This window comes from Schistocerca gregaria, chromosome 4 (assembly GCF_023897955.1).
Source record: "Schistocerca gregaria isolate iqSchGreg1 chromosome 4, iqSchGreg1.2, whole genome shotgun sequence".
NCBI lineage: Eukaryota > Metazoa > Arthropoda > Insecta > Orthoptera > Acrididae > Schistocerca > Schistocerca gregaria.
In genome coordinates this window covers 94,596,969-94,616,879 of record NC_064923.1, presented here as the reverse complement: position 1 = coordinate 94,616,879, position 19,911 = coordinate 94,596,969, and the positions used below count along the sequence as shown (strand labels likewise).

At 36.3% G+C, this 19,911-nt stretch overlaps 1 protein-coding gene across 2 annotated transcripts in view; it reads right to left on the bottom strand.

Moving 5' to 3' along the window:
• The window catches only part of LOC126267113 (uncharacterized), a 38,756-nt gene extending 23,080 nt beyond the window's left edge, over nt 1–15,676 (bottom strand). Inside the window, exons 1-3 of one of the 2 annotated variants that reach the window (XR_007548959.1) lie at nt 15,038–15,223; nt 14,539–14,598; nt 10,159–10,463 (exon numbers count right to left, since the gene is read on the bottom strand). Coding sequence is in view for 1 of the 2 variants with exons in the window: in XM_049972023.1 (XP_049827980.1) it covers nt 10,159–10,463; nt 14,539–14,598; nt 14,894–14,946 (418 nt within the window). In the remaining variant the exon portion in view is untranslated. Of the gene's footprint in view, nt 1–10,158; nt 10,464–14,538; nt 14,599–14,893 lie in introns of both variants that reach the window. The other variant, XM_049972023.1, reaches the window with a different exon arrangement.
• Between the last annotated feature and the right edge of the window lie 4,235 nt (nt 15,677–19,911).

The following is a 19,911-nucleotide window of genomic DNA, read 5'->3' as shown; positions in this document are numbered from 1 at the left end:
AATATGAGTAGTTCAGGGTGTAGTGTTTCAAAATATTAATTGAAACACCACCATCTTTTCCTGCCTTAGTGAAGTCAGGTGAGGAAGAATCAATTACTTGAATGTACACTGATAAGTATTTATCTGTGTATTAACGAAATATTTTTTGTTACAGTCAAGTGCATAAGTTTGTGACAGTGTGGTCCAGTGGTTATTTATGAATGTAGCCTGCAGCAGTGAATGTTATTACTAGGAGTCAGCTGATGGCCACTACCCAGGAAAAGGCCATGACTGCACTGTCAAGAACCTTGAAGAACATAATAATACTGAAATGAAGCACTTTGCAAATAAAATATTTTCATTTCTGTATCATTTCTTGAGGAATTCACATGAAATATGTACTGAGTCAATATGTTGTTATGGAGTTACTGCACATCTCTATTAAGATATTTACAGAAATAAATCTTCAGCAGAAAAAAGTAATCAGTGGATGGAAATATTTTGAATCTGGAATTTTTATTAATCCGCTAATTCCTCGGAAAGTATTTCAACTTTAAAACAAGTAAACTGAATTCATGTGTCCATGAAAAAGAAAAGCAATGCTTAAATTACATTAATATCCCTGCAAGAAATATAAAAAAATAGTTGAAGATGTAATATTTATGGCAAAGACTGTAATTGACTTTACAGATTTCTGGCATGATTTTGTTTAGCTAAAATGAGCATTTGAAATCATGAATTTTGAAATTACCCAAATCAAACAGTTCATTTCTGAATGGTAACATGAATTGGCTACAAGATAAAAGTTAACAGAAATATAATATTCCTGTTTTGCTAAACATCAAGGAAAAAAGAGAAGGATATAATTATGTTTATGGTGTTGCTACTGGGGAGATGATCCTGCAAATAAATTAAGCTGTATCCATTCTGATATAGAGAAAATTTACAACAGAATTTAGCAGCAACACTACAAGGTGATAAACAACCCCTTGTCATAGTAGCATTGCCTAACAGTACAAAGAAATGACATTAATATGAAGAAGAAAAGATTAGTGACTTACCAGTTGTGCAATGATCTGGAATTGCATCAGGCTTAGTATTTAATTATTTTTGGATGTCATGTGAAAGTTTCAAGAAATTGCATCAACTAATCAAAGGGAGCATTGAGAAGTTCACCATGAATTGGAGGAAACCAATAAAGAAGAGGGAAAAGCTTGGCATTTGTTTGGATTAAGTTCCAGACTTTGTGGTCTTCTTGTGCCTCACTTAGGAGTAACATAAATTATTATATTTCAAGGAAATTTCACATGCATGGTGTTCTCCAGGTTCCATATATCTGATAAATAGTTTTAAAACAACACTTCTAAGTTACATACAAATTATTTATTATTTGAGTGGTGTTCAGGACTAGCCTGTAATAGTGTTCTATTAATGTGCCAATGGTATGGCCAGTGTGGGTGTTATACCAGCTGGTCATGGGAGCAATATCAATGGATTTTTCACCTTGTTTGTGATAAGTTAAATGTCAGTATTCACATATACTACATCACTGTGTTAGTTTTATGAGCAATTGGTTGGCATTAAAAACAGTACATCAGAGTCTTAAAAAAACCTATAGATGCGTCTATATCAAGTAGCACAACTGGGATATGGTAGTCAGGTTTCACGATCTGAGCACATTTTCTATGAGGATCAATTTAAGCTCAGGTGAAAAAAGCCCTGCGATATCTCCTAGTATCATGTCGGACCTCCTTTTGTCCAGCGTAGTACAGCAACTCGATGTGGCATGGACTCAACAACCCATTGGAAGTCCTCAGCAAAAATACTGAGCCGTGCTGTCTCTATAGCCATCCATAACTGTGAAAGTATTGCTGGTGCAGAATTTTTTTGAATGGACTGACTTCTCGATTATGTCCCATAAATGTCCTGAGTCCATAAACAAACTAATTTACTGGTTGTACAATAATAGACTATTACTAAATAAAATCAAAACTGCATGTAAGCTATTCAGTACCTCCAAAAATCACCCTTCCTCTATGTATCACATATTAATAAGTGATGCAGTATTAGAATAAGTCAAGGAAATATAAAATTTATTGAGAAATAGACAGATAATAAGTCAATAATTTACAATGGATTATTCACAGAGAAAAGCTGGTCAAAAGACAGCAGTGTCTGCCTCACTTTTCAAATTCCTAGGTTAGTCCTTTGATGTCGCAACACAAAAGACAGTTTATTTTTCATTACAACATTCAACTATCTATTATCACATCACAATCTGAAGGTCAGTATGTAGGAAAAACAGTGTGATGCAAAAGAGGCTCACAAAGGTAATGAAACAAGTATTTCCTCAAACACCCACTAAGCCAATATTCAGGGAATTAAAAATATCATCTATGCCCTGTATTTCTATATAAGAGACAGTGACATTTGTTAACAATATCCTCGATTTGCTTCGGACCAATAAGTCTATTTACAATGATAATATGCGTCCCACTCATCTTACAAGCCAAAGAGTAACCAGAAATATAGTTCGGGTAATAAATATAGGCAGCATATTCTGTAATAAATTACAGTAATACACTTACAAATAAAGTTAAGAACATTATACTACACACTTTTTTATTCGAGGTTCAAGGCCAGTTTTGCTGCCAGTTTGTGACTGCAGAGTGTTCTTTGTTAATACCAAATGAAGGATTTATGTTCTTCTGTCATTAGACCCTTTTTTTCTTCCTTTTGGCTGAGGAATTAATCGACAAAAATTAGTAAAACTATTTCTGTTACATGTTGTATATCACTTTGTTTGCTTACAAAAGCTCACATCTGGTCATATTTGCTGATGGATTACATTGTTCTCATGTTTTCCACTTTTTAAGTTGGCATAATTAGTGCTGAGCAAATATGTGCTGAAAGCTACTTGTACGGAATAGTTGGTGTAAAATATAACCCAATCTTAGCATTTGTTTAGGAGAATGTGATGAACTTCAAAACATACACCCTAAAATTGGACAATAGACTATTAAAGCTAATTGTATAAAGCAGATGATCCTAGATTAGCACAAAATATGAACTGGTATCAAGCTGAACTTGGAAAGCAGTGTTGTATGAACGTTAATCTCAGATTATTATGCTGCAAACTATGATCAAATTTGAGTAGCAATATTTTGTTGGTCAAGTCAAGTTCAGTTGCAGTAATCAGTACACAAGCTAGTAGCACTACAAATGAACGGAATTGTTTTTGCAAAAATATAAATTCAAAAGAAGGAAACAATAAATAAGTTGTTCTTAATATTCCCATTCAGTATTCAGTTTATTCATCATTGACCATTTACAGCGAAATAGCTCTGAACATCAAATACACAATTAACAATAACTTTAAAGTAAAGTTTTTCCAATTTAATTCCTTTTCTTTTAGGAATATTCTTATATACTGCCAATGATTATTTCAAAATATTCTGTTATCTAAAAAAATGGGTGTTTGAGTAACCAGTCATAAACCTTACATTTAAAAATATTACTGGTCAGTGACCGAGCAGATGCTGAAAGTTTATTGAATAGTTTTAAACTCATTATTTTGTGTGACTTTGCAGTCTTTGTGAGTCTGTGTCTTGGTATGTCAAAGTCCAGTGTGCCTCTGGTGTTGTGGGGATGTATGTTCTCTCTGGTCTCGAACTCATTTAAGTTGCTTTTGAGATAAAGCAGTGCTGTGTATATGTATAGATTCACAACAGCTGATAACATGCACTTGGGCTTAACTTTGCTCAGTATTCTGATTACTTTTTTTTTTGAATTTTCAGAATTTCAGTGACAAAGCAAGAATGTCCCCATAACAATATGCCGTAGCAAATGTGTGATTGAAACAGGCCAAAATATACCACCTTTAGATACTCATCAGTGACTACATCTGTCAGCCTCCAGATGAGATAATACACTCTTGTTATTCTCTTGCATATATGGCTAATGTGTTCCTCCCAGTTTAATTTTGAATCAATGTGGAATCCTAACAAATTTACTGATTTGCTTTCAACAGCTGTCGTTAAACCCAGAATTAGTTCTTGTGTTTTATCAGGATTACATAGGAGTTCATTAGAAGAAAACAAATTCATTACTAGTTCTAGTTTTTCCTGTGTTCCCTAATGCAGTTCTGTTGTGTCATGGTGTGTATTGAGCAATGTTGTGACATCTGCATAACACACGATTGAATTTGCTCCTACATGGTACGATATGTCATTAATTGCATTGATGAACAAATAAGGACCTAGAACCAAGCCCTGAGGCACTCCAGTCTGAACTTTCTTCAGTGAAGAGCAACTATTTTTAATGGATACAAACTGTCTCCTGTTACTTAAGTATAATTCAATTACATCTAAAGATGGTTTGTGTATGCCATAAAATTCCAGTTTTGCAAGTAGGGTGTTAGATGGTATGCAGACGAAGGCTTTGCTAAGATCACGAAGTTCAACTGATACTAGATCCTTATTTTCAAATGCAGTTAACACCTGGTTAACAACTTCAATGACAGCAGTAGTGGTATTTTTACCATGTTGATATGCAAACTGTCTGTTGGGGAGGAGACCATGTTTTTCAAAATAGTTATTTGGTTGACTGTACATTAGATATTCAAAAACTTTAGAGAAAATTGGGACAATAGAAACTGGTTGATAGTTTTGGGGCAGATGCTTATCTGCCTTTTTAAAGACTGGTATCACTTTAGCAGTTTTGAGCGCATCTGGGAAAACTCCAGATTCTAAACACATATTGAAAATGAAAGAAAGAGGTTGACAGATAAGGTGTATTTTTTTCCATTATATAGTAAGAAAACCAAGAACAGTCCATACTTTTGGAGTTGGTGAACCTTGCCACAGCTTTTACAATATCCTCTGGGGTGACAACATTCCAGTGGAAAGTATACCTTCTATGGGGCATAGCACCAAGATGATCTAGTGCACAAGTGCCATTTTGCTTGATTTAGTTTTTCAGCTCACTCACTGATGTTAGGAAGTAATTATTTACTTCTTCTGGGACCAGCATTGCATCATGTCTATGGGTTTGTGAGTTATATTGGTTGATGATATCACATGCTGCTTTATATTTGTTTGGAGCGCTTTCAATGTAATGTTCACATGCCTGTTTTTTGGCCAAGGATAGTTTGTCTTTGTAGATTTTTTTACATTCTAGATAAGCTCTATAAGAAGTATTATCTAGCTCAAGTCCTAGTTTACAAGAATTTTTATATATTCTGTACGGTCTGAGCATCTCCTCCCTAGTGAGAACTAGCTCATGTGTATACCATTTTAGCTGTTTGTTTTTCTGTTTATGCTTAGGGCTACTTTTGATTACTGGTGAGCAGGAGTACCATAACTCTGTGAGTATTTTCAGGAAGTTGTTAAACACCATTTCACCAGCACCTTTCTCAGGTTGTGTGTTGTACACAAAGTATTAGATAATATCAGATAATCTGTCAATAAATAAATTAATATATTCATCTTTTTGTCCTCTTACCCATGTGGCATCAGACTTGATTTTGACTGATTTGTCTAATTTAAACAACTGATCACAGCAGAATGTTAAAATCGATGGTTCGTGATCAGCTAGGGCTCCACTGACAAGTCTGACATCATACATATCTCTAGAAAAATTTACTGTAATGTTATCTAAGCACGCATTATCCCGTGTTGGTGTGTAATTTTTACATTGTAAATTTAGTGATCTTAAGATATTAAAAAATGTTCTAGTAACAAGTTCATCACTGTTGGCCATTTCAATGTTGAAATTGCCACAAATAATTAGTTTTATTTTAGATTTTAGTATTCTCCTCATAAGCAGCTCAAATCTTTCGAAAAATGTATTTACATCTCCTCCTGGTGATCTATATAAGCTAACAATTATAGTATTCTTTGAGTTAAGTCTTATACAGCTAATTTCTCCATCTAGTTCTGCACAGTAAGAGCCAACATCTATTTTGGTAAACATTATAGTATCTTTAACAACATATTGCTAATGTTTGAATTTTTCTTTTTTTTCTTTTTGCTCTATACGTTAGGCTAAGAAGAATATCAACAATGAAGTAATGAATACAGATAAAAACTGCTCCCATAATATTTCATGGTGATGACTCATAATTACTGTGAAAAAGTTTAAAAGCATTTCAAGGCACTTAGTGACCAAGTGAAGTGTGGAAATTCAAACTATTTCCAGTGAACAGATGTGTGTATGGATTTTGACAGTAGCCAGTAATGTATATGCATTAATGTATAGAAATGGTAACTCAATAAGCAATGTTATTTTGTTAACAAAGTCAAAAATGAAGTTTCTGTCAGTGGCTCATTTACATGTTGGACTCTGGTTTCTAAAGGCCTTTGATTCAATTGCAGGCTGGCCATGTTCTTTTTCCCCCATGTGGCACTTATCACTTCTTTTGAATCTGGCAGTGTTTGTCAGGGTGCCAAATTCTCAGCTGCACCATGGTTTGGAGTCCACATTAAACTGTAAACCCCCTTTATCTAGATGGGTAAGTCTGATCAGTCATCAATGCGTATCTTTGTGCCAACAGCTTCCTTACTGTTGAAGACTAATGGCTTTAAAATCTTTGAACTATTGAACTTGTGTTCACACAGACAGTTGCCTAAATCCATAGTCAACAATCTGTAATATGTATGTTTTCACCATGTCCAGCAAGTTTGTGGAAGACTTACATGATTCCATGGTTGCCTACAGTTTGTGTTCACAGTCAAAATGTCTGCACCACATAATGGCCAACAGCAGGTGGCAGTGAATTATCAGCAGTCAAATGAGTATTCTCTAAGATACTGGCTACAAAGATAAATGTGACAAAACTAATTTTTAAAGCCACACTGCCTGAATATACCATTAGCATCCTGAGCATACCTGTATTTATTGCATTGCACTCTGTGTTCGTGAGCCTTAAGCACACAGAATTATATTGTTTCTTTGCATTTACTTTACAGATATCTGACTATTTCAGTCTTTTTCTGGCATACATAAGCTGTTTCTACTTCATTTCATCCCTCTTTACAACAAGGAACTTTTGTCAGAACATCCACTGTGATATAATTTGCTGATGTACAGTAAGTGGAATATCTGTGACTTGACCACTGACTTTAGTGTGTTCTTAGCTTCCAAGTAAAACAGACATTTACCTTATATTGTGTATATATATTTGTATAATAAAGCATTATCATCATTCCATAGTGTGTCACACCTTCAGTAATAAATACTGTGAACCTACAGTACATGATAATGCCAGTTATCAAAGAGTGATAATCACATCACTGGCTAATTCAGTTATACTACCAACCATGTCTTACACTAATTTATTACATCAACATTGAACCTCATTCAGTTGATACAATATAGTGAATTTTTCAACTGGGTTCATTTTATGAATAACATCAAAAGTGATCCCCAGTTAATGACACTGAAGCAAAAGGCCATTAATAGCCTGGGATTAAATGAAAACAGTCCCTCATCTCCCCAGACTGACATCGTGTTGAACAATCCTGCCAGTATGTGTTGCACTGTAAATGAAGATTTCATGTTTTTACTTCTAGTGCAGTAAATAGTATGTTCTATTTATGATGGATGTATATAGATCTGTATATGGCAGGTAAATCAGGTGAGAGACTTCAGTTCATTGATGGAAAATGTCTACAAAATACTTGTTCAGCCCATCCTAGAACATTGCTGAAATGTATGGAACTCAAATCAAAAAGGACTAATGTGGGATATTGAATGTACATTGATAAGGGCGGTACAACTGGTTCCAGGCTTTTTGACCTGTGGAAGAGTGACACAGAGATACTGAAAATCTGAACTGGCCGGTGCATCAAGATACACACAAACTATCCTGAGAAAGGCTAATCAGAAAGTTTCCAAAACCAGCTTTAAATCATGACTCTTGGAATACACTACAACCTCTCACATATCACTCACACAGGAATCACGAGGGCAATATTGGACAAACTAAAGCATGCACCTGAATGGAATGAGAAGAAGCCTTAACAACTGGTACAATGCCAAGTACCCTCTGCCATGCATATCAAAGGAGTTTCCAGACTACAGATGTAGACATAGATAAAAACATATAAAGTAGATCTACTATATAAAATGGCTGTCTTTCAGTATCTACTCCAGTCACTACTATATAAAATTACACACAGGCTGTGCAAAGAAAAAGTGTATACTGTTTTGATTATAAAGTAGTGCTGATTGGAGGTACGGTGTTTAGGAAAATGGAGACAGATGTCGGCCAGGTAGCTAAGTATACGACCTCCAATTTATGTTTTGTTGTTGTGTGATGGAGGAGGAAAAGTCGAGTGTGTCCATGTGCTTGACTGTTGGAGCTGGCCTATTCTGCAGCTCAGTAAGAGGATGTATGGAGACATAGGAGAGATAAGTTTGATGATTCTATTTAGGCACTGCTCAGTGAAGGTTCTCATTTGTCTTCGTTGTAGGACACTGACTAAACCACTGCCAATATAAAAGAACCAGCATAATTGATCACAAACAATATGTAAGGCAAACAAACCTAAATTGTGTAGCAATAGAAAAGACCACAGTAATTCTAATCGTCTTTGGCAGCATAAACTGTACATTCACTTTAGGAGTTTAGAACCAGTTCCGGAATGTGAATTCTGCAATGAAAAAAAGTGTAAGTTCTAGATTCCAGGAGGGCAAGATCCCTCCTTTCCCTCCTCTCTCTGTTCCTCCCCTCCCTGTGGACGCCTGTGGACTGGACTGTGCTAAATATGTTTCATAAGACCTACCTCTCCCTAGTAAGGAGACATTTGTTCCCTTTTTTCGGTTACTAGATGGAGCCACTCTTGTAACAAATGCTGAGTTAGGTACCAAGTGACACAAGTGGCCCCTTGGGGAGGCAAGCTGAGAGGGATGCGAAGCTGAGTAGCGCACCAGGGGGACCCGAGTAAAAGATCTGTATACAATGTGTATCACAAATAGTAGCGAAAACTAGCAGAGGTGAAAAAGTATCAACAAAAAGGGGGTAAAGAGGGGACCAGATGAAAAGCCACTTGTGAGGAAAAATGTTCTCATGTCAGCCCTGCATATTGTAATTAGTAATGAAAATTAACAAAGGTGAACATATAAGAGGTGGAGGGGAAGCATTAAATAATATTTCATTAGTGTGGAAAAATGTTATCAAACTGGCCCTGCTTGACATACCAAGTTAACTAATGCAATGAAATTGTAAAAAGTACATTTCACAATTGATATTTAATCTGTTATGGCTTTGCACTGATCAACAATAAAATAGCAAAAAAGGAATTGAAATGTTATTGCTAGCAATGCAACTTTTGACTGCCTTTTCCATGTTTTACTACTGCAGCCTGGTCCTATTTGAACTTGTTCAATGTCTTCAAGGCTTGGTATCAATCTATAATTTTTACCCTTTATACCTTTTTTCCATTACCAAATTGACTATCCCTTGCTGCATCAAGATATGATCAGCACCTCTCAATTATGATTTGATCTACACATCTGGTCTCCAGCATTATGTTGTAGCACAACATTTCCAACACTTCTGTTCTCTTCTGTCTAAACTGTAAACTGTTTATTGTGCAGTTCCTTAGATACCCTCAGGATGCTTAACAGATAAAATCAGAAAATACAAATGTAGCAAACTATGTAGGCAGAAGGGATACATGTGTCTAAAAATGAGACTGGCATCATACAAAAAGGGATTACTGAACTGTGTACTTTTTGCTATATTGTAAGCATGTGATAATGCCAACATATGGGCTAAGTAAGCAACAGTGAAGATTAAGGCAGATGGGGAGATGTCAGGTGGGGGAGGAGGCAAAGTTACATTTTTCCCTGGGAGACAAGGAACAGGGGGGGAGGGGGAGTTATTATTATTTAGCACATAGCAAAATACTCAACTGTTCACGTGATATCAGTTGCCCAAAACCCTATTTCGATCCTTAAACTGTATCTGAAATATGATGGGTGTTCTGACTTCTCACTCTACATCTATATGTCCACATAATTTAAGGATGTTTCAGGTCCAGAGAACACTGGTCTTCTGGTGTCAAAGTAAGTGTGGAAATGCTGGCTGTGAATTTGTATCAAAATACAAGAAACTACCATCTCCATTAAACGCAAGCTGTGTGAACAGTGAAATGGTTTGAAACATGGGCTTACCGACAGGCAGTGGGGGCTCAGGCTGCAGGGAGCGGCGGCAGGGCTGTCGCACAAGGTTGGGCTGCTTTCCGCTATCACCGTCAGCGCCTGCATCCTGCTCAGCCATGACGTGCAGTGCTGTGACGCAGATGGCAGCACCTGCCAACATGGTGGCCACCAGCAGCTCGGCCGTCGCCTCCACCGTGACACGCAGCATTGCCATGGCACCAGGGCTGTGCGTCATGTGCCGCAGCGCCAACAGTGGCAGTAGTGCCAACCATAGCACAGCATCACACACAGCAACCGGGTCTCGAGCACTCTTGGCACTGTACTCACAACAATACACTCATGTTGCAAGGAATTTTATAACAATATGTCTAGTACTCTGCACTGGCATGATCCCAGCAAATCTCTACACTAGGGTGACCAAATGTCTTTTATTTGATGGGATCATCCCTTATTTAGTTGAAGTGTCCTGTTGTTCTGACAAAATCTGTGAGGGACATATATCATCCTATTTTTCATTAACTGTTGTGTTTATTTTGAAATAACATGTTTTAACTAGTGTGCAGCACAACCAAATGGAGATTAAGGAAAAAAGAATAAGGAAAATACCCTTTTTGATGAACCCGAACTGAATGAGCATGGTTTTTGCAGTTCCTCAATTGATACTATGTAATGCTTTCACATGATGAGCACTTCATCACTTCTCCTTTCTTTGCGATTTGCCCATTGCTTCAGATCACCACATGTACGTTTACTCTGTTAGTGTCACAGATTACATTACTTGATGTGATAAATTGCAAAATTTTCACAGAAATGCCACAAAAAAAGTTGTGTTTACTTGCAAAATTAAAAACCAAATTTCCATTCTTAAATTAGAACAGTGAAGTGAAAAATTTGCATGTTGTATAAAAACACTTTTTCAACCAACCATGAGGTTGGTCTGATGTTGTGCAATACATTTTTTTGAAGAAACACAAGCTAGCTGTTTCAAGTACAATCTTGTCAGAAAGTGTTAGTTACAAAACGTGAGAATAGTTCGATTATGAATGATGAACTAAAGTGTCTTCGTGCTGAGGAATGTTTAGTAGCTTTCCACACAGTGAAACGTTACTGTTCCTTCAGTTCAAGGAACTGCACTGCTGCAGTCACCAGCATTCAATCATTTGAGATGAAATTCACCTACTCCAAAACAAAGTGAGTATTTATAATAGTATATGTGTTGGCTCCATATGCATTGCATCAAGTTTGTGAGGAGGTGAAAGATGAGAAGTACATTTCAGTGATTTTGATCACTTCTAACCACAAAAGTGTAAAACTGATACCAGTTATTGTTAGATATTTTGTACCAAGTAAGGGGATTCAAGTAACAGTGACTGATTTCCAGAATACTTAATGGCTAATGCTGTAACAATGGAAGTTCTTAATAAATTTCATCTAAATGATGAAATGCTTGTATTTTGTGGTAACAACTGCAATCACAAACTTTGTAGCTGCAGAAAGAAATGGACAAAACAATATTTTTACAGAACTTAAACCTTTGCTGAAAAGTAACATTTATGGTGTAGGTTATGCAGCACACACAGTGTGTAATGCAGTACAGTAATAAACTACTGTAAAGAAAATTTTCAGTATTTTCTCATTAACACCACATATGTATTGGCTGTTAACAGAATTATCAGTATTTACAAGGGAGTAAAACCTTACTTTTCCTGTCAAGAAGAATGTCCTACTATTTTAAATTCATTCTTTAGTGAACCTCAATCATTGTTTTTATTCAGGGCCAATTCAAAATGCTTTCCTCAACAACGAAAACTATTGAAACAGGAGATATATTGGTAAATGAAGTTCTGGAGGTGTTAACTATGTTGATAATGAACGTGAAGATCAGGAAGGACAAAAATGTTAAAAATATGAAAATTCAGTCTCCAGTAAGAACAGTGCAAGAAGGTGACTTACTGAAAGATTCTGATTTGATTTCTTGGATGTTTCAGGTTAATTTTATGACATTAACTGACTATATTGAAGTATAGGCTAACCAATATCATGTGCTGAAAGCATTTAGCTGGGTTTACTCAAATATCTTCTTTTATTCAAGTTCAGAAAAGTCTTAAAAATTCGGCAGAGTTCGATGAAAAACTTCTGAAAGAAATATATGAAGACGACCTTTTTGAGGAATCAGACCATGATAAAATGTATCTGAAATGAAAAACCAGATTTAAAAACAACAATGTAGGAAAAGATAGATTGTTACTTACCATAAAGAAGACACGTTAAGATGCAGACAGGCACATTTAAAAGACACTTATATAAAGCATTCAGCCACAACCTTAATCAGCAAAAGAGAAACACACTACGTGCATATCCACAAACAAGAACACCTCATGCACACATGACTGCAAACTCTACAGCATGGGCCAGAATACAATTATCACATGGGATGCAAGTAGCTGTTTGGAGGAGTCAGGGAATGAGAAGGGACAGTAGTGTATGGGTGGGGGTAGAGATTAACACTGTCTGACAGTGTGTGCTGGGACTAGAATGCCAACAAGCTTTGAGGCAGGCAGGCAGGCAGGGAAGTGGGGAAAAATTTCATTTCCATTCCACAAGTCTTTATAAAATTTCATATCACTTGGTCCAAGGCAAATGACTTTGTTAATTCACATGTTAGTGTGTAATTTATATGATCTGTAAACTGTATGTGTGTGACTAGGCCTGGAACTGTTAATCGAGCATAGATTTGAACAGATGGCACTCTCATCAGTGTGGGAATGGTTTCAGCAGTGTTTCACAGCCCCTGAAATAAATCTTATCACTTCCTAAGTGTGAATGCATACCTCTATGCTACACTATGTACACTGAGTGCTTGGATCTGGAATTCTTTTCTAGGAAGCAAAAGAACATAATTTGAACACATTTTAAACTAAAGAGGGTCATAAGCAAGCTAAACAAAAATAGAAATTGTCCTCATTGTAAAGATCTGTTCAAAACACTTGGGATTTTAAATACACCATATGAATACCTTTATCAGTCAACCAGTTAATGCACAAATAAAATAACCTTGACACTTTAACAAACGGCTCTGTTTATAATCACAGAACAAGATCTAAATGGACATTACTTTTACCAAGAAGGTACAAACATAGAAAAAATAGCTTTTTCTGTAAAGGAATAAAATTATAAAGGAATTGCCTATGAAGATTAAAATATTACTAAAAAAAGTTATTTAAAATGTGTTAATTACCTGTTAAGTAATACATTCTGTAAAGTGAAGGATTACTTAGATAACACTGAGTAAGGTTTGCAGAAAAATTTAGCAGAAATAATTCGTAATAAAACGTCTGTTACATATCATCACACTTGTGCAATATTAACATCACACCTGACCTCTGCTATGGATAATACTAAGATCTTATTCTCTTTGTGGGAATTTCACCCACTATGGAAGGAAACAGCATCAGTTTTTTCAAGCAAGCAATTGGGAAGTAGTGGTACACAAAATGGAAACCAAACATAATCTTGGAGCTAATGTAAACTGATAGTCTGTGTGTAGTGTCAGCAGTGATTGGTACTGAGCAATGAGTAAACTGTGAACTGCTAGGTATTTGCATTATGGAACAATCTCTGTACAAGACTGTATAGACAAGAGAGTTTTGTACACTTCGGATAAACTGAACACAGTTGCACTGTTTTAAACAGAGTGGGCCTGTATTCGGGAGACTTTCTGGTCTAGGTTTTCTTTGGTCCCCTAAATTTCTTCTGGCAAATATCAGGATATACCTGCTAAATGGCCATGTCCTACTACAAGTCCTCTGTCTGTGAAGATAGACTTGTAAGTATGTAAATGTCTGTATACATGAATTATGGTTTTTGAGCTTTAGCATGTCAGCTGCCATGAGGGCACAGACTTCCACGGCACAGTCTCAAGCCTCATGCCGTGGCATGACCTGGCAGTGAGACATCCACCACTCTGCGCCCAGCATTAAATGTGCCATGCAAATGTTGAGTGTTTGTAAAAGTGATTCATGACTGAATATGACAACAACAACAACTACTACTGCTGCTGCTGCTGTTAGTACTGCTAGCCATTTGCCACTGCACATGAACATCTTCTATCCATGCACTGATATAATGACAATATTGTGTCCACTGATACTGAGGAGGAATAGTGGTATGAGAATAATTACTAGTAATTGCATAGCACCGACCTTTCCAGTCGCATAAGAGAAGGAGCTGTTGGGCCTATGCTGAAGCCATCTGTATGAAACATTAATTATTTACTGCTGGTTCATTATTCTAGAATAATTTGAGTTTGGATTCATTAAAAACCATCCTTTTTGGGTGCTACAATTGTCAAAGTTTTTGTGTATTCCTAGGACATATTGCTTGGATACTCACAATTTCTTTATGGACTGCACCACTGGGGCAACAGCATTCTTCATCCTTGCCCAGTGCAAACTGTAACATCAACGTAATGGTCTATCAAGGTGGTCCTCAGGATACACTACAACAACTACACTAATTCTGTACCCTTACAATTATCACAGTGAACCTATTGATAAATCACAAGCTTTTTTCAATGCTCACATTTCAGTGACCAAAAAATCTGGGAATCATTGAGCAAGCTAAAATGTCATTGCATGACAATTAAATAGCAGTTAATAGCAAAAACATGATAATAAATTTCAAATGTGTTCAGAATTAAGGATCTTAAATACAATCACAATCAATCATCAGCATAAAACAGCAGTACCAGGTTTTTCCCGTAGAAGATACATAGGTCTGAACAGCTCTCCCATAAATCATATCCGCTAAGAAATTGGATGAGACATTCAAAACAACACTTTGATGCTTGCTTTTTTTTTTAGATATAGACTTTTCAGTGATTTATACTCACTTCTTTTAATATTATCAAAGTTCCCTGGTTGATACACATACATTTTCTCTTTTTTAAAAAAACTGAGTAATGTTGGCCTTACATCAAATTGCCTTATACACCAATAATGTTGAATTGCGACATCGAACAGAGCTCTCGTTGTCTCAAATCTTGCTACACGTCTCAACATAGTTTTTTAACGTTGTACAGCCTTTTCCCATCAATCAAGCTTTACATCAAGCCTCTTCATAATCTGTATTCGATTTTGTGGCAAAAACATAGATTTTCAATTATCTTTCTGTTTTAATTTTGTAAGCTAGCTGCCACGTTTTATTTTTCTTCAGAGAATTCACTTCTTTTTCCACATCTTTCTTCTGTCCTTCAGAATTTTCTGACTGCATTGCTTCTTTATAACTCCTTGATGTCTCACAAAGAAGACTTATTCTCGGTTTATGGGCTGAATCTGCACAGTAACACGAAGGTTTCTTCAGATTTTGTCATTCAAGTAAATTGTGGCTTCCTTTGTCTTCATTTCTTTCTTCCAAGTTGCCCTCAACTTGTATCTCAGCATCATGCCAATGGCTGCTAAAGTGCGCATCATATACGACGACGTCCGAGTTTAGGTTCGTTCTGCGCATATGATGTCACAAAACACAGTCAGCCAATAACAGAGAACGACATTGCCAGAGCTCGACTGCAGTGCAGAGCACGCACGAGTGTCATCAGTTTTAGAAACGTTCAGTCATAAATAAAGTAATTGAACTAAAGCAATGTCTCGATAGCAGACTTTCTATAAAAGAAAGTTTGGAAAAGGCATTCTTTATACCAACTGCTTCATATTCTATTAATTAATTAAACCAAACAAGCAATAAGCCTCCTAATTCAGGCGATAGCAAGGAAATTCATTATCACTCGCCGCTTTTTCGCAATAAAGAACAGCGGTAATTGTTTATTTCCCATTGTACTTCGACGAAACGTAAGTAAATCATAGTCATACCAACAGTGTTTGTAGGTATTTTGCGCGATTCTTTAAAGAACTCCAGGAACTCTGTTCAATGATGAGCTGCATTACTGTAATGGTTATGGTGTTTGGCTGCTACATAAAAAGGTTCCGAGTTCAAATCTTGTTTGATGGATGATGCTTTCTTTATGTAAAAACAATATCAAAGTGTCTTACTTCATGAATTTTATTCGTTTGAATGTAATTTTTTGAAATTTCTAGTGGCAACTAAAATCTACCATACGGAAAGTATACGCTGTGAAACTTTTACCTCTGCAAGCTCTTCAAAATTTCGTGCAATGGTTTACTACATTTAATGCTGCACAATAACTGCGTTGAACTGTGGGAAGGTATCAGTCAAGAAGATGTCTAAAAATCAAATTTTTGGGGCAAATAGTTTTTCTGAAATCGAATGATAAGTGTGTCAAAGCAGTCGGAAAACCATGTGTCTCCACAGGCTAGCAGTGCAGTGATGACAAATCGCGTACAGCGCGGAATGCGGGGAGCACGTCTCTGAAGCAGCGAGATGGTTAATGCGGCCGTGGTGGCTTTACTTCATAAATTGCGCGCTCCCCCCTAACGTAAGTTTGCAAACTATACCATACTATGGCACTGCTTCTCTTGGCGCGTGCAACTGGCAACGCAGCAGTCTCCCGCGTCTGGGCGAGCATGTGCGAGCCGCCAAGATAAAAGAATTGAACTATAACCCTTTCATGATTCATCACTTACAATTATGTCTTGGTTCAGCTTTCGCAAGATGGCGGCGAGTGTAAAAGAAATTCGTGTAAATTGTAAGGACGAGATCTCGAAGCTAAACGGACGAATATCCAGTTTACAAATTATAATCGGTGCTCTAAAGCTGGACGTAAAGAAACTTCATGCGGAAAAATGTGAGTCGCTGAAGAAGCAAGAAGACGCGACCTCTGCAAACAATAACGAGAGAAAGCTGCACTCAGAAATTACAAACCCAAAATAGCAGTGAAACTTCAGTATGTATAAACAGTGAAACTTTAATGCATAAAAACTGCACTCAGAAAGTACAATCTCAAAGCAGCACTGAAACTTCAATGTGTATAAACAGTGAAACTTTAATGCATAAAAACTGTCAAACTAGAACGTATAACGACCTTGTGGGAATATTCACTACTGGAGATTAAATGAACACGACAGCCGAAGTCAAAAAGTCACGAAATGAACCACAAAAAGTAAAAAAACCGCTGCTCGATGAACTTCCGATTGCTAACATTGTAAAACACGGAAAATGTGTGTGTGTTAGGCGATAGCCACTGCCGTGGAATTGCCGCAGTGCTAACGGAAAAATACAATTACAGGGCAAACGGTTTCGTGACGCCTGGTGCTCCATTAAGTGAACTGAAAAATCTAACAAAATTACGTGAAGTAACTAGTTTGTGTAAGGATGACTTTGTTGTATTGCTGGGAGGATCAAATGTATATAGAAATTAGTCGTTCAAGGCTAGCACAGAACTGAGAAAATGCCTCAATAATTTATCTCACACGAATGTACTCGTTGTAAATATCCCGCATCGTCACGATTTACCGAGGTGGTCGTGTGTAAACAATGAAATTCATGCCGCAAACAAGAGTTTCAGTGAAATATGTACCACTTCGTAAATGCAGACGTTATTGACATAAACGGTTTGGAGCGAAGGCTCCATACAGTTCACGGTCTTCATTTGAATGCAGTAAGAAAGGAGGTACTTTTTTACTCGTATTTCGCGGTGCAATGTAGTACCCAGGACAAGTGGAAATCGATCGCAAGTAACAAAGCGCTCTTTTCATGCACAGAATAAAATATCCATCAATAAGTGTAAAATCACGAAATGGTTTAAAACCAATATGCCAGAAAGTAACATTCAAGCTGGGAAAAAAACTCAAATTACGAAATGATTCAAGCCAAAAAGAAATGAAGCACAAATTTTGCCAACTCCAAAAATACTGGAATAAAAACAAACTGCTGTATGTGTGTCTTCCAGAACAAGGAAAGCTCCAGAGAGGAACAGTGATTTTTTATGGTTGGCACCAGGGAAATCACTTCAGCACCATCCAGATCCAGTGCCATCAAGAATGTAACTATGGATGTAACTACACAATATCAAAGTGACAAAGAAATGTACAAGCTAAGTGAGCAAGCTGATGGGCTGCTACAGAAGAATCCAGGCCTACCTGTTTGTGAGTATGGCTCATTATTAAATATTAGGTCTTTAAAAAATAAAATTGATGATCTTAGTAGTAACTATATAATGCATTGTAATATAAATGGTTTAAGTGCTGAATACTCATGTGACAGAAGCTCTAAGTTAGATGAGCTACAATTTTTTTATCTGAATTTCTAAATGTTAAAGTAATTTGTTTAAATGAACACTGGCTTAGTAGTGATATCATAAAAATCTTAAATAAAATTGAAAACTTCAAGGTAGCTACCAGCTTTTGTAGGATAAATAAGTCATGAGGAGGTCTATGCATACTCATTCATTCTGATTTAGATTACCATGTAAGATGTGACTTCAATTGTTTTAATGAAGAGTGTATTTTTGAGGGTTGCTGTGTTGAGTTAAAGGACTTAAATGTTGTTATAATATCAATTTATAGAATCCCAGGGAAGGTGAAACTGAGCGTTTCCTATGTAAATTTCAGAGTTTGTTAGAATACCTCAGTAAAGAAAAGAGGAAAAAAAATGTAGTTGCTGCTGATTTCAACATCAATATGTTGATGAAACATGCGAGGTATCAAAATTTACAGACTTAATACAAAAATATGGCTTGAAATTAAATTTTTCTGAATCTACAAGAGAAAATGCTCAGTCAGCTACACACATTGACAATATTTTAATGAATTACATATTTGAAGATGGATATACATTTTGTCTAGATCTAGGAATTTCTGATCATTATTCGTTGAGCTAGCCTGAGTAGGTAGAGAATTCCTATGTAAAAAAGCTCATGTAAAAAGGATCTTCAACCAAGAAACTTTGACTCTATTCCATGTTAAGCTGAAGGAGACAGAATGGCACTTTTATAAAAATATTTCATGCACAGAAAAATTTTGAAGCAATTCTAAGGGATTTTATTAATGTTTTCAATGACATGTTTCCACAAAAAACTTATTTTAATACATTTAAGAAAGCTGTCAAAGCAGCAAAGCAAATGACAAATAATAAATTAATCTTAAAACATGAGAATAAATCAAAGGGAGCGTGGTCAGTTGTAAAACACGAGTTAGGTATGAAAGCCTCTAGAAATGGAATTAGTACAATTACGCTTGAAGATGAGATCATTGTAAATCCAGCTCAAAGTTCAGAATGCTTCAATGGGTTCTTCATTAATGTAGTGAAACCAGAGGTTAATGTTGCAGATTATGAGAACAATGTGTGTCCCTTTGTACTAAATCATAATTCAGAATGCCTCACAAAATTCAAAACAGTTTCAACAATAGATGTATAAAATCATATTAAAACTAAAAAATTCTGCAGGTTGGGATGGAATACCAGCAAAAGTCCTTAAATTTGTGTGTAAAATAATAGGATACCCACTATCTAAAATAATAAACCAATCCTTTGAACAAGGAAGCTTCCCAGAGGTGCTGAAGTATGCAGGAGTAACACAGTTGCTCAAAAAATGGTAAAGAGAGGATAGGTGGCATTATCGTCCCATCTACCTCCTTCCAGTCCTATCAAAAATCTTTGAAAATGATGCTGCTACGCAGATTCGAAATTTTATGGAGAAATATGATATTATTACGGAAAACAAAATTGGTTTCCAGCGTGGCAAAAGTCCTATTGATGCAATTAACAAGTTTATCAACAAGATCAGCACATCATTAGACAACAATAATAAAGTTGCAGGAATCTTTTGTGATCTCACAAAAGCCTTTGACT